Below are 12,946 nucleotides of genomic sequence, written 5' to 3' on the forward strand. Positions count from 1 at the left end.
ACGTAAATATTATTCAATGGTAACATTAGGAATGTGTACAAAATCGATATTTTCGATACAGCTTAAAGTAAATTGATTGCTACAGCAACTTAAAACCGTTAAATGGAAGAGATGAAAGAATTAAGGAGGTTTCTGTCCTACTAACAGCATTAATTAATATTTAATAAAGATGGCTATACCCTATTAGCAAGCCAGAAGGTCCTAGCTGCTTAGATCTTCCTTTGCCAACATTTTCTTCAACTCAACAGTCGGGGTATGGGATTTCCCAGGCTCGCTTTATAGCGATCCTCGTCTGTGTGTCATCATCTATATAAACGCTCAACCGTAGGTAGTTAATTCTACCATCCGGCCGGATAGCCCTGGCAGCTGTGGCCATTAAACTAATATACTACTGTAACCAAATTTTTAACCGTTAAATTTTGAAAAAATAAACAAACGGAAAATTGGAGATATTATGTCGGAAAGTTTTAACAACATTGAGTCCAAATTGGAAAAACTAGGCAAAATCGACGAAAATCAGGAACGTCGCAGATCGTTCTTCCAGAATCCCAATCAGACGACGGCAGAAAAAAAGAAAAATTGTGCTTTCGAAGACGAATGGAACAGGCGATGGGGACACCATAATTTAGATTATGTGAACGTCATAGAATATCCTAAGGAATACGTAGAGCAACTTAAGAAAGATAGAGAAACCAGATTGGCTAGTTTGAAGAAAATGTGTGAAAGGTAAATTCACTTAAGTGTGGTCCGTAATACTGCTGTTAAAACATAACAATTGCTTTTTATATATAAAAACCAGCTGTTATCTTTTAACAACAGGATTACGGGACGTCGTTGCAGCCGCCCTTTAAATGTCCGAAATTCTAACTAGACTTATTAATTATCTTTAGTTCACGTTCAGTCCAAGAAGAAGCATCCAGTTCCACTTTGGTAGTGACTGAAGATATGTTGAATGCAGAGCAAAAGCGCCTTTTGCAGATTATCGATTCAAAAATTAATAAATATGTCAAAGATGCCACCGCACTTATAAACAAGATGGAAGTGATTAAAAAAACAGAAAATGTAGTGTTTGAAAAGCATGAAAATGGAGCAAAACATGTTGAAAATGTTAACTTATAAAGTATTTATTTGTATATTAATTTCTGTACATTTTTTTCTATTACATTTGGACAAAATAAAATGAATTTATAGGAACTTTATCCTTTTTTATGTTATAATGAATATTTTACTGTTTCACATCGAAACAGGAACTTTTTACTGGATTCAAGAGTGAAAAAGTTCCATTTTTGTTAAACAAATTATTAAAAATTTCGAAATCTCTTCTGAAACCGTTTAAAATTTCCATTGGTTTTTGAAGTTTTTGAAAATAAAAAGTAGGGAAATCATAACCAATCATGATATACTATTATCAATTATTATCTGTGGCATGCCTACGCCAAAAACCACAGAAGCTTTTCGCTGGATTTAGTTATTCTGTAGCCCCATTGTATTATTTTTCCCTGCCACATAGCTGTATTCAATTTTTAATTTAATAGTGTAAAAATATGTTTAACTAATTATTTGTAACTGTAATAATTAACCAATGCTAGTTAACATGTGAAATTACATTAGATTTTTATTTGTAGGTATTTTAAATTTGATTATATAGTAATCTGAGTAGGGAAACTACTATGGGGGATTTCAAAAAGCACAAATGTTATCAGACGAGAAGAATCATGCTCTCAGCTTCTCATAGATTACATAGGTACATTACATGATGGTACATTATAGGTATATGTAGGTATTATAATTTGAGTTATAATAGTACTCTGCATAGATATAAATGCTTATTTGTATCTTACGGGTACCATGTACATATATATGTGTTCTGATTCTTTTATTTTAAGTCCCATACATTTCTTTTTTAGTACTGTGTTCTCAAGCGCTTTTCTCATTGTTTATTATATTATTACACTTCTTTTATTTTCTAGTCCACATCTAAGTATTGAAGATAATAAGAGGATATATGGAAAATGTAACCATATCAATGGTCATGGCCATAATTACATTGGTATTGGCTCTTTTTTTAATTCACATTAGTATATTGCAATGTATTTTTTTAGTAAAAGTTACCCTTTATGGAGAAATCGACCCCAAAACTGGTATGTTAATGAACTTGGCCGATTTAAAGGAATATATGGAGGAAGCAATAATGGAGAAAATGGACCATAAAAATCTAGACCAAGATATCGAATACTTTAAAAACGTCCCTAGTACAACAGAAAACGTTGCAGTATTCGTTTGGAATCAAATGAAGGACGTAATGGACCACCCCGAATGGCTGTACGAAGTTGAAATCCATGAAACAGAAAACAATATCGTCAAGTACAGAGGAGATTAAACACGTTTTTTGTATGTATCTATAAAATATATTGCTATTTATTAAAATTACAGTTTATAGTTTATCAAAGACCTCCTACTGTCTTTACACCAGAGCTTTACACCTTTATTTTTATCTCTGGGTGTCTGGGTTGGCTCCACAGTTTGCTCTATGACGAAATGTCCAGAGATATAGAGAAATATATCTTTACTTGTAGACTGGTCACCCCTAACAGCTTACGCCTTTAAATTAATAAAAAAAGAAGAATTTTTTAATTAATTTCAAAGCAAGGCCCTGTTCCCAGAAGAATCCCTGATTAGTCAGCGCGTTTTTTATTGGTTGAAATGTGTAGAAACCAGACTAACAATCAGGTTTCTAGGCATTTTAACCAATGAGAAACGTGCTGACTAGTCAGGGATTTTTCTGGGAACAGACCTTAAGCTGTTAGGCCTAACTGGCTTGTTAGTGTTAATCAATACAAAAACAATATAAATAACTAATTATTACACGTAAGATGCTAAAAACAGTACAGAAAAATCTAAAATCCATCTATTTCAGTCTATAAGCAAAGAGGAGATAAAACCTATTCTTAGTTCAAATAAAATAGCTCCTCCCTACTTCCACATCTCTGAGTTTAACGTCAAAATAAAAAGAAATCTTTTTTACCGGCGCCGTCAGTTTGACAATCAGCTGATTTTAGTTTTGTAAATGTCATTAAAAATCGTGCTAAAGGTCAGGATTGGTGACTATAATGACTATAATCGCAAAAATGTGTAATTAAACGAAAAATACACTATTATAATCTTATCTCTATGAAATGAAATAGAAAACAGCAAATTCGACGAACGTTTGGGTAATTTTTAACCTGTTTTTTACAATATATTCCAGTAAACTCTTGTGAGAAAGTTTTTGTTTATCAATGCACTATATAAACAAAAGGTTTATTTTATAACAAATACTCTGTATTTTAGGTATTTAGTTAGTTAATTGGTAGCTATGATACCAAAGATATTCTTCGTTCAGAGTGTGTTATAATTTATAAAGTAACAATGAATACATCCAACATGTTTGAAAAAAGTGAAGCTTCTCAATGGAACTCCACAATACATCAAATACCTCTGGACCATATCAAGATGGATTCAAACTTTTTAATGCTCTTATTCTCCCTAATTTTTGCAGTACTCTGGGTCATCTACATTACATATTATAACTCCAGAATTCTCGGCTATATTATAACAAAAGTCTTGAACAAATTTATCGTTGAGGGGTATTTCAAAGTCGGTAAGTACCTGTATATATATATATTTAATACTTAGAAAAATATATTATTTGTTTTATTATCAAATCTAGGGTCACTTAGTGTGAATGCTCTGTCCGGAAAAATAATGTTCCGTGATTTTATTTACATTACTCATGATTACACTCTAAGGATTCAGGATGGTTACTTAATTTTTCGATGGTGGAGGGCCTATGTACCTAGAGATGTGAGTGAAGATCTATCCCATTCAGATACTAGACTATCGGTAATGTTGAATGGCTTTGAATTACATGTTTACAATAGGTTAGTGTCTATGGATAATTATATGAATTTTTTTCAAAACTTTTTTAAATTTTAGATCGGATTTCTATTCCAAATTAGAAAAACTGTTTGGCTTAAGTTCTGACTTATTCCCTGATAACAACAAAGATCCACCTATCAATGAAGAAACAGAAAGGTCAGTATAAATGAATTTATGTCCACTGATTGGTATGAAAAATAGACACTTTAAAATTTTCAAGTATATTAAAATTCAAATATTTTTCGACCTAGTGGGCAATTTTGATGATTTTTTAAGCAATTTGTAGCTCAATTATTGGTCTTTCTAGCCTCTTTTTAAATTTTAAAATTAAAGTACAAATCTGTCTGTTATAAGAGGCGAAACAAAGTGTTGTTATTTTGATGGTGAAAGTTGTTGTAAAAACACCCCGTAGAATAGTTTACTAAAGCCAGAGCAACTTAAAACCGCTTTATCATGAAGGCGCATCTTTTCTCGACGATTTGCTTTTTGATTCATCTCAGTAGCTCGTTTTTTGTTGGAGATATTCGCTTTTTAAGAAGACAGTAACGATTATTCATTAATGTCTTATTAAAATGCGAAAACCTCCTATAAAAATAAAGCTATCGCGATAAATCAAAAAGTAAACTATGGACTTTAATTTTTATTTAAAAATAGAGATTAAAAATCCTCATCAGTGTATTTTTGAGCTTAGTTTTAATGTGATATATCTTGAAGGAACGACAACGAAATCCAAACCAGGAAACAGAAAACTAAAAAACAACGACCCGAGGCTGCGATGGCGCGAACGTGGAGGGATCTGATCCCTGTCATTAAGTGTGACGTCATTTCTAGTCGGCTTGTGTTCGGTAACAGACTGGTGCCCACTACTCTAAGTATTACATTCGAAGAAAGTCATTTTGTGTACTCAACCAAGCCCGCTGTATGCACTTTGGACAGGTTTATGCACTTCGTCAAGTGCAAGGCGGAGAACGTGAAGGTTATGTTAGCTCCCAGCTTAAAATATACAGGTAGAATTATATTTATGTATATGTTTACTATTAATCAATCTTAAAATCATTCTTTTTAAGGTATGCTGGACGAGCCTCCGCGCTATATGGGCGAGGGGTTTGTCCTGATGTCGTCAAACGATTTAGAATTGTATTTTTATATGGACGAGCCGGGTTTGGTACCTGAAGAACCCGTTTTGATCACTCTAGCCAATGGAGACATAGGTAAACTAATATTAATTTAAGTTTTGTAACTCAACGATTAGATTTTTCAAAATTGCGAGAAATTACACAGGGCTACGATTTAAAATTATTTTCAAAAGGTACAGGGTGTCCCAAATGAATAAAAAATATCAAAGTTGTATTTTTTTAAATGGGACGCCCTGTTTATTATTATATTTTTAGATTTTACAATCGAAATAAAGGTAAGTTTAACCCTTGTTTAACTAAGGTTTACCACACTTAAGCTTTGCCGTTTTTGAAATATTTACGTTCAATTTCATTTTGTTCAAATACAGCAAGAATTTTAATGCCTTTTTCTCTAAGCGTCTTTAAGTTTTTTAAACCAAATATGTACCGAAATTTTTTTTTTATTTGCTAAATATCGTGTGTGCAATAATAAAAATAATTCTACCTTATACAGGGTGTCTAAAAATCGGTTTTAAATACTTCCTACCTTCGAACGGCAATAACTTGTTTAATTTAAATAGAACACCTTGTATATTTTGTATGCATCAGATGCAGTATTTAATTATCTATCGAAAAGTATTATACCATTTTTTCACTAACGTCTCTGTTTTTCTTAAAAAAAGGCATATAATTCGAGCCTTTATTTAATTTTTTTTTCATAAAATCATAAATATTTCATAAACGGTATTATTTAACTGGGGCAAACGTTAGTGAAGTTTACCTTTATTTTAATCGTAGAAACTGAAACCGTAATAATATATAGGGCGTTCCATTTAAAAAAATACGACTTTGATATTTTTTTTTATTTAGAACACTCCCATCATCGATCCCATCAATTATAATTTCGAAAAATCTAATCATTTGATGTCGAATAGCACTAATAAGCCTGTATAGCTAATATAAGTATTTATACGGTTGTGTCAACTTTAGTTGAATCAACACCGCCTCAGTGGGGAGTGGATATTAAGTGTGGAAAAGGTACGAACTTTAGTTACGGTCCTTGGGCTGATAGACAGAGGGAACATCTATATAAATTTTTCTATCCACAAGACTACTTGCCAATGGAGGTTAGTATAATTTACTTTATATAACTTTTAGTACATTTTTTCTTAGACAACGCCGAAGAAAATGCAAAAAAAAACGAAAAGCACGGCTAAATAAAACACTTTTCTTTGTTTCACTTTTATTTAGGTTACTAAAGCTCTGAAACCAGGGGTCAAAAGAGAGATGCAATCCTTTGATGTGAGGCTTCTGATGCAAAACGATGCAACCATTGACGTGCTGTTCACCAAGGACAAGGAAACCAATGCCGTGCACATAAACGTCGGTGCTGGGAGTTATTTAGAGGTATTTAAAATAAAAAAAAATATATTCCCTGTTTTTTTACTTCTTAATTGATATTCTCTCTGTCAATTTCGACAGTTGACAGAGTGCAGGCGTACTGTATGATCAAATCCAATCATTATTCCCCTATTAACTGAATATTTTTACGGAAAAATTACTGATTATAAAGCCCAGTATACACGTAACGTTTTGCCTGCCAGCTTTAACCCTTCCGTTTTGACCGGCAGGTAAAACGTTAGGTGTAGAGGTAGCTTTATACAAACAAGAGGCAGAAGAGTTGAAATTTTGTTTATTTTTTTGAAGGTTACTATACCGTGGGTAACTAAAGAGTCTGGTTTTACTACAAAAATCAACGGGCAACTGTTACACTTGGAAGCGACTACGAGTTTACAATTCAGGGACTTGGTAGAGAGCGAAACTCTGGAATTTAGTATCCTGTGCCATTATCCGTTGATCTGGAACGACCATCAACTCTGGGAAGTGAATCTAACTGGTTGTAAAGCCACTGTTAATTTGATATTCGCGCACAAATGGTTCTTTACAGGTGCCTTTGTATTTTATATGTATTTTTCTATCGTCGATATGCATTGTCTTATTTCTTTTTAGATCTTATCAACGATTGGTCGTCCAAAGTTAGGCCGGATTTGATGCACTTTGTTCCATACACGTGGAGATTCGGATTGACGTTAAAACACTGCGAATTACTCACTATGATCAACCAGTACAACTGGATAGATTGTAGTAGTGCCGGTCAAAGAAACAGGTATTTTTTGTACTAAAAATGGTACATTTTATTAAATTGAGTATTCAAGGTCAATAATTTACATCAATAATCCGAACGTATCTTAGATGACTTCGTGGTCGTAAGTCTCGAAAATGTACTAAATAACTTTGCATTAAGTTAATAATTTTTAAGTATACAAAAAAATATATTTAGTTTCTTAGGTGACTGTGTTTCTTAAATAATTACCTGGAGATATTATACAATTTTAACGCTATTCTTTCATACGATAAAATGTAGTAAATATTGTACAAAAAATTAGTCGATCACATCCCTCGCATTTTTCGGGGCAGGTATTTCTATATTATCTCTTTCTCGAAATACGTATATACAAACTAGACAATGACTTGATGAATTTTGACAGACCTTGAATCGTCTTATTGTTTGAAATCTTTGTTTGAAATGGATTATTGTAAATTGGTATATATTTTTATACAGTGGCGTATATTTAAATTTTATTATTTTTTAAGGCTGGAAAATACACAGGTAGCGTTGTGCGCCCATTTTCTACATCTGTCATTCGATCTACCCTTTGACGAGTTTCTTCCCGATACAGTACCGATTAATTTAGCTATACAGGTTGGATTTTTATATATAATTTTCGATCTGTTAGATGTATTATTTTTGTTTATTTTTTTAAGGGTGAAAGTATAGATTTAAGCTTATTCATTCCGGAATTTCATACCAGTAGAAATGTGATTTCTTCCCTGGAAAAACACGCTAAAGTACTGTCAAAAGACGGGTCGAGTACTACAAAAAAAACCGAGATTATACCGAAGTGGAGAAATATATGTCAGAAGTCTGCGGGTTGGGTTGATTTTTGGTGGATACCCATAGGTATAAACGTATAAAAAATAAATAATATTTATTTACTGGCTATTTTTATTTAGGAGCGATTAATATACTGTACGTTTACCATCCATGTCCGCCTTTAGGGCCTCAGCCTCAAGCCGATATCTCGACTCCAGTAAAAGAGGAAATTTTATTATCTCCGATGAGATTCCCTCACCACAGAAAGAAACATAAAAGGTTTATATACATTTATTTTTGACTCGCCCTGTAGAGGGTGTCTCCCAAATTTGCGGGCGAAAGAGGTCTGAAATAAAGGCAAAATTAAATTCTTATAATTTCAGGTTATCTGTCCCAAGGTTCACCCGCAAATTTTTGAGTGTATTATTTTTTTTTTATTTTTCGTACTAATTTTTATAAATTTTAGATCTTTGGAGAGGGGGCAGAAATTCGATCCAACCACTTTAAAGGCCGATATCGTCACCGTGGAGCTAGAAATCGGTCCTTCGGTTCTGCTTTTGTACGGCACCGCCCTAAAGAATTTCATGATATTTAAGGTACGATTTTGAGGTTATTTTTCTGCTCGAAAATCACGTAAATTATTTTAGGAAAACGTTTTTGGCGAGGACCAAGTGTTTACCGATATGCAACAGGCCTCTTCCAACGAAAATAACGGTACCGCAGACCTAAAATCCGAGGATAGTACTAATAATATTCCTCTGGAATTAAGGGACGATTTCGATCATCGCTATTACAGACCTCTCGAGGTGGACGTTTCCATAGTGATGCACGATATCCAGGCGCATTTGTTGAAGGTAAGGTTAAAGAAAGCGTTAATCTTTCGTATTGAAAAAATGTACTAAATACCGTACAAAAATTTGGGGTAATCACGTCCCTATTTTAGGATTGTACAGAAAAGGATCCTCCTTGTCCCGTAATCCTGGTCGAAAGATTCGGTTTCGAAATGAAAAAAAGGTACGATCAAACCGAACTACAGTTGTTACTGAGTCCCGCCGTGCTTTTAGTGTCCGACAATGTTGTCAGACCGTCCAAAGACCGACACTTAAGTCAAGGGAGACTGACTTTGTCTTCGTTACAGGTAAAATCAATTGAATAAATTTAATAAACGTTTAATTAAATCAACTTGAACGAAAATAAAAACAAAACTTATAGAAAACGTAGTACATAATTGGAAATTTTTATTAATGTGTGATGTATTTAGATCAGGGGACACGCCATGTTCTCGGACGTGGGACAAACTCTAGACCAGGATACCATAGAGTATGCTTGGCTTGTTGAAATTCAGCTAGGTAGGTTTGTAACAACCAAATAAGACAGTATTTATTATATTAATTACAAATTATGAGCGTTTGTGTATAATAGACACTCGATCGGTACTTTTACTAAACGTGCCAAAATCAGTGAAAAAAAATTATCGAAACTTGAGAGCGAATTATAAGAAACGGGACCATTATCTCTGTTCATATTGTCTTTAGGTTTATTTATTCTGATCTTTTACAAACATTAATTATTATTAAAGGTAAATTCTCCGGAAAACTAACCACTCCTCAACTCTATTCGATTTGTGCGAGTCTGGAAACACTTTTGTTACTCATCATGGATGACGAAAACGAACTGAACTCTCCCAAAGACGACTTGATTTTGAATCAACCAATAGTAAAAAAGAAAAACCCGTCTAATTCACAAAACGTACATGTACAGCATGTTCAACAAGGTAAAGACATGTTATATTTTGGTTATGGATATGTCCGAAAAAGTATACTCCTCCGCTGGAAGGAGTATAGAATAAATTTATTTTATATTTTTTCTAACTAAAAAATATGTATTTTTAAGCGATTCAACATTTGCTTCAACCGAAAAATAGCGGGACTAGTCTGATGTCGCGAAATTTGAATACTAGTTCGAGCGCCACTAAAAACGAATTAAAAAATAAGAAAAAAGATATCGACGATAAAAGTGTGAGAGGATCGGTGAGAGTTCCGGCAACGTCGCAAGAAGAAACTACCAACAGTACAAACAACGCTGCCTCAACGTATTCGGAACACACCCTTAAGTACAAATTGGTCAGGGTTGCGATCGACGCTGTAGATTTTTGGCTGGTCGAGACGGGGGCAGCTTTGCAGTTATGGGTACGTTTTAATGATGATTTATTTTGAGGTTATTTTATTACATTTTGCGTTATAGTTGTCTCCGGTAAGGTTGGCAAGTTGTAATTTGCACGGGAAACAAGTCAGTTCCGGACTGTCATGCGTCATTTACAGCATGTCACTGAGACAGCTGGTCTGGCATCCTCACAAATACAATCCAAACAAGTAAGATCAAGATTTTATATATTTCAATTAAAAATGTACGAAATATCGTACAAAATTTTTGGGTAATCACATCCCTTCTGTTAACTTTTGCTTGAAATGTACAATAGTTTTGTCGAGTATACCTATAGCTCGTGTAATAAAGAACTGGATGAACTTACACTTGTACAGGGTGTCTCAAAAAAATGTGAAATATCACCTAGTTCTTCGTTATAAGAGCTGCAGAATCTAGACGCACTTTTACAGGACCTGTAGATGTAAAAAATAAATAAAAATATTTTTTTAGCTCTTCTATAGGTCTATAGGCTCTTCTATAAGTTCACTTGTACAGGGTATCTGGAAAAAGTGTAAATATCACCAAGTTCTTTGTTATATGAGCTACAGAATCCAGGCGCACTTTTGCGGGACCCTGTGTATGTAAAAAATGAATAAAAATATATTTTTTAGCTTTTTTATAGGTCTACATGTTCGCTTGTACAGGGTGTCCCGAAAAAGTGTAATGTACCTACGTTCTTTGTTATAGGAGCTACAGAATGTTTGAAGCACTTTTGCAGGACCCTGTATATGAAAAAAAATAAAAATATATTTTTTTAGCTCTTCTATGGGCCTATAGGCTTTTTTATATGTTTACTTGTATATGTTTACTTGTACAGGGTGTCTCGAAAAAGTGTAAATATCTTTAAGTTCTTTGTTATAGGAGCTAAAAAATCCAGACGCACTTTTGCGGGACCCTATATATATATATATATATATATATATATATATATATATATATATATATATATATATATATATATATATATATATATATATATATATATATATATATATATATAAATATAAAAAATATATTTTTTTCAGACCAAATTCATCAGAATCTCAGGATTTGTGGTTAGAAGTAGGCGCAATAAATTGTGGACCTCTAATAATTGAGTCGGCAATATCTAACGACATTAAAGAACAGCATCTGTATCAAACTCAGCAGAAATTCTTGAAAATACACGACGAGAAATTGAAAAAACTGTGGTTTTTGTGGCCCGAACTGAATAAAACTTCGGGAAATTGCGGATGTACAGGGGGTTGCGCTTTTTTCGGCGGCAATAGGAACGGACCCCGATTTTTTAAGCCCAGCAAAAAGGATTTGGACGAAGGTCTAAATATTGCGGCATTTAGGTTAGAACATTTTGTTTTATTTATTTTGTACTAACAATTATTATTTTTTTTAGGATAAATGAACCGGGGAAAGATCCAGGATACGGCCAGAGTATTCTACATGAGAATGCCCTAATTTTTAGAACGCCCCCGTATATTTTGAATGAAATTACGTTGCAGGATACGCTGAGCTACAATAAGAGTGAAAAAAACAGTGACAGTCCTAGGTTATGTTCACTGGACACTGATAATGAAAATGTACAGTTTATTAGTCCTATAGGGACGAGTGAGAGGAAAAACAACCGAAGATTTTCGTCTACTTCCATGAAGTACGTTAATTTTTATTTTGATATATCCAACATTATTAAAAAAATGTACTAAATATTGTATAAAAATATCAGTTAATCACATCCCTTGAATTCTTTTTTAGAAGCGCATTAATGAAGGAGGTGCCGTATTCGAGACTTATCGATACGAGCCCTTCCAACCTGCCCACCAAGCTCGACAGCGATTCGAAATTACACTCGGACAAGACAAAATTGAACGTCACGGAAACCTCCGACTTGCTGCCGAAGAATAGTGCTTCGGATTCCAAGTTGGCTGTGGATTACTTTACGGCAAGCGAAAATAATACGATTAAAATCGACTTACTTAAAAAAAGCAGCGAATTAACAAAAGGGGGTACGACTAATGACGTGTCTGTTATGTCAAAAAGTTTTAACGGAAGCGACAGCCAGTATTCTTTAGGCGGTGAACTTTTTGATGAGAGTTTACTTAAAGAGGTAAATATACAGGAAGTTTCAAAATGTTTGGCTTCATGTTTTTTGAAACACCCTATATATATTTGATCATATTTTAACGTTATTCTTTTATATGAAAAATATACAAAATTTCCTACAAAAATTTTGGGTAATATCATCCCTTGTTAAGCCAATAAAGTTTACTTAAAGAAGCATATTAGCACTAACTTTTTACGTAAACTTTTTTAAACAAATCGTCTCGAATTAACAAGGGATATGATTAGCTAAAATTTTTGTACGATCTTTAGTACATGATAATATCTTTTTAATTAATTTAGGTGCAAAGAACGACCTCAATGTCGAGTGAAAACCATTCGGAAGCATTTTTTTCGGCCGACGAGGATATAAACTTGAATTCGAGAAGTTCGAGTTTAAGAAATTCTATTTTAAGTGCCGGAGACGCTTTTACCAAGCAGGAAAGCAGTAGCGTCCCGCCGCAAAGGTAACTACTACAGTTTTTTTTCGAAAGGGTATTCTAAAATAATATTTTCTTAGGAAAAAATTCTCCAGCGAGCTTAATATAGTGACGGATAAAAATCGGTCTACTCCGGTTGGTTCCGGTTCTGTACCGGAAACAGGGACGTTAAAACCTTCGATGCACCGGAGCGATCACGAGATTCACACTCCCGAGCACAGGTATAGTCCGTTTCCCTCAAG

The 12,946-nt window shown here is 33.7% G+C and overlaps 3 protein-coding genes across 4 annotated transcripts in view; all 3 read left to right on the forward strand.

The window, feature by feature from the left end:
- Positions 1-215: 215 nt before the first annotated feature.
- Positions 216-1,186, forward strand: LOC115883199. Its single transcript, XM_030901515.1, has 2 exons — positions 216-726; positions 891-1,186. The coding sequence occupies exons 1-2, from the start codon at positions 455-457 to the stop codon at positions 1,117-1,119; spliced, it is 501 nt and encodes a 166-aa protein (XP_030757375.1). The 5' UTR covers positions 216-454; the 3' UTR covers positions 1,120-1,186.
- Positions 1,187-1,459: 273 nt separating this feature from the next.
- Positions 1,460-2,421, forward strand: LOC115883200 (6-pyruvoyl tetrahydrobiopterin synthase). 2 transcript variants are annotated; one of them, XM_030901516.1, is made up of 4 exons: positions 1,460-1,568; positions 1,626-1,744; positions 1,971-2,050; positions 2,103-2,421. In XM_030901516.1, exons 2-4 carry the CDS (start codon positions 1,671-1,673, stop codon positions 2,378-2,380), a joined length of 432 nt encoding a protein of 143 aa, XP_030757376.1. In that variant the 5' UTR covers positions 1,460-1,568; positions 1,626-1,670; the 3' UTR covers positions 2,381-2,421. The 2 variants fall into 2 exon arrangements, with proteins under 2 accessions (XP_030757376.1, XP_030757377.1); XM_030901517.1 differs by lacking the exon at positions 1,460-1,568 and having other exon boundaries at positions 1,660-1,776.
- A 619-nt stretch (positions 2,422-3,040) lies between these two features.
- Positions 3,041-12,946, forward strand: part of LOC115883196 (transmembrane protein KIAA1109 homolog) — a 52,068-nt gene continuing 42,162 nt past the window's right edge. The window contains 25 exon segments of the mRNA XM_030901513.1: positions 3,041-3,212; positions 3,331-3,640; positions 3,710-3,920; positions 3,976-4,074; positions 4,633-4,925; positions 4,986-5,129; positions 6,024-6,160; positions 6,285-6,440; positions 6,741-6,981; positions 7,044-7,200; positions 7,689-7,797; positions 7,860-8,055; positions 8,109-8,247; positions 8,435-8,564; positions 8,616-8,822; positions 8,912-9,106; positions 9,230-9,317; positions 9,548-9,742; positions 9,862-10,157; positions 10,213-10,340; positions 11,199-11,510; positions 11,564-11,818; positions 11,920-12,271; positions 12,568-12,731; positions 12,785-12,925. Coding sequence (XP_030757373.1) covers positions 3,409-3,640; positions 3,710-3,920; positions 3,976-4,074; positions 4,633-4,925; positions 4,986-5,129; positions 6,024-6,160; positions 6,285-6,440; positions 6,741-6,981; positions 7,044-7,200; positions 7,689-7,797; positions 7,860-8,055; positions 8,109-8,247; positions 8,435-8,564; positions 8,616-8,822; positions 8,912-9,106; positions 9,230-9,317; positions 9,548-9,742; positions 9,862-10,157; positions 10,213-10,340; positions 11,199-11,510; positions 11,564-11,818; positions 11,920-12,271; positions 12,568-12,731; positions 12,785-12,925 — 4,577 coding nt within the window. The 5' untranslated portion in view covers positions 3,041-3,212; positions 3,331-3,408.

This window comes from Sitophilus oryzae, unplaced genomic scaffold (genome assembly GCF_002938485.1).
Source record: "Sitophilus oryzae breed Bouriz unplaced genomic scaffold, Soryzae_2.0 scaffold_1828_pilon_pilon, whole genome shotgun sequence".
NCBI classification, from domain to species: Eukaryota; Metazoa; Arthropoda; class Insecta; order Coleoptera; family Curculionidae; genus Sitophilus; species Sitophilus oryzae.

What these genes read in the sequence shown, in the direction of transcription:
- LOC115883199 (XM_030901515.1), top strand. Translation starts at nt 455, where the DNA reads ATGTCGGAAAGTTTTAACAACATTGAGTCCAAATTGGAAAAACTAGGC. An exon ending in TTGAAGAAAATGTGTGAAAG is followed by an intron (nt 727 to 890) that starts GTAAATTCACTT and finishes AATTATCTTTAG; the next exon opens with TTCACGTTCAGTCCAAGAAG.
- LOC115883200 (XM_030901516.1), top strand. Translation starts at nt 1,671, where the DNA reads ATGGGGGATTTCAAAAAGCACAAATGTTATCAGACGAGAAGAATCATG. An exon ending in GCTTCTCATAGATTACATAG is followed by an intron (nt 1,745 to 1,970) that starts GTACATTACATG and finishes TTTATTTTCTAG; the next exon opens with TCCACATCTAAGTATTGAAG. An exon ending in TCATGGCCATAATTACATTG is followed by an intron (nt 2,051 to 2,102) that starts GTATTGGCTCTT and finishes GTATTTTTTTAG; the next exon opens with TAAAAGTTACCCTTTATGGA.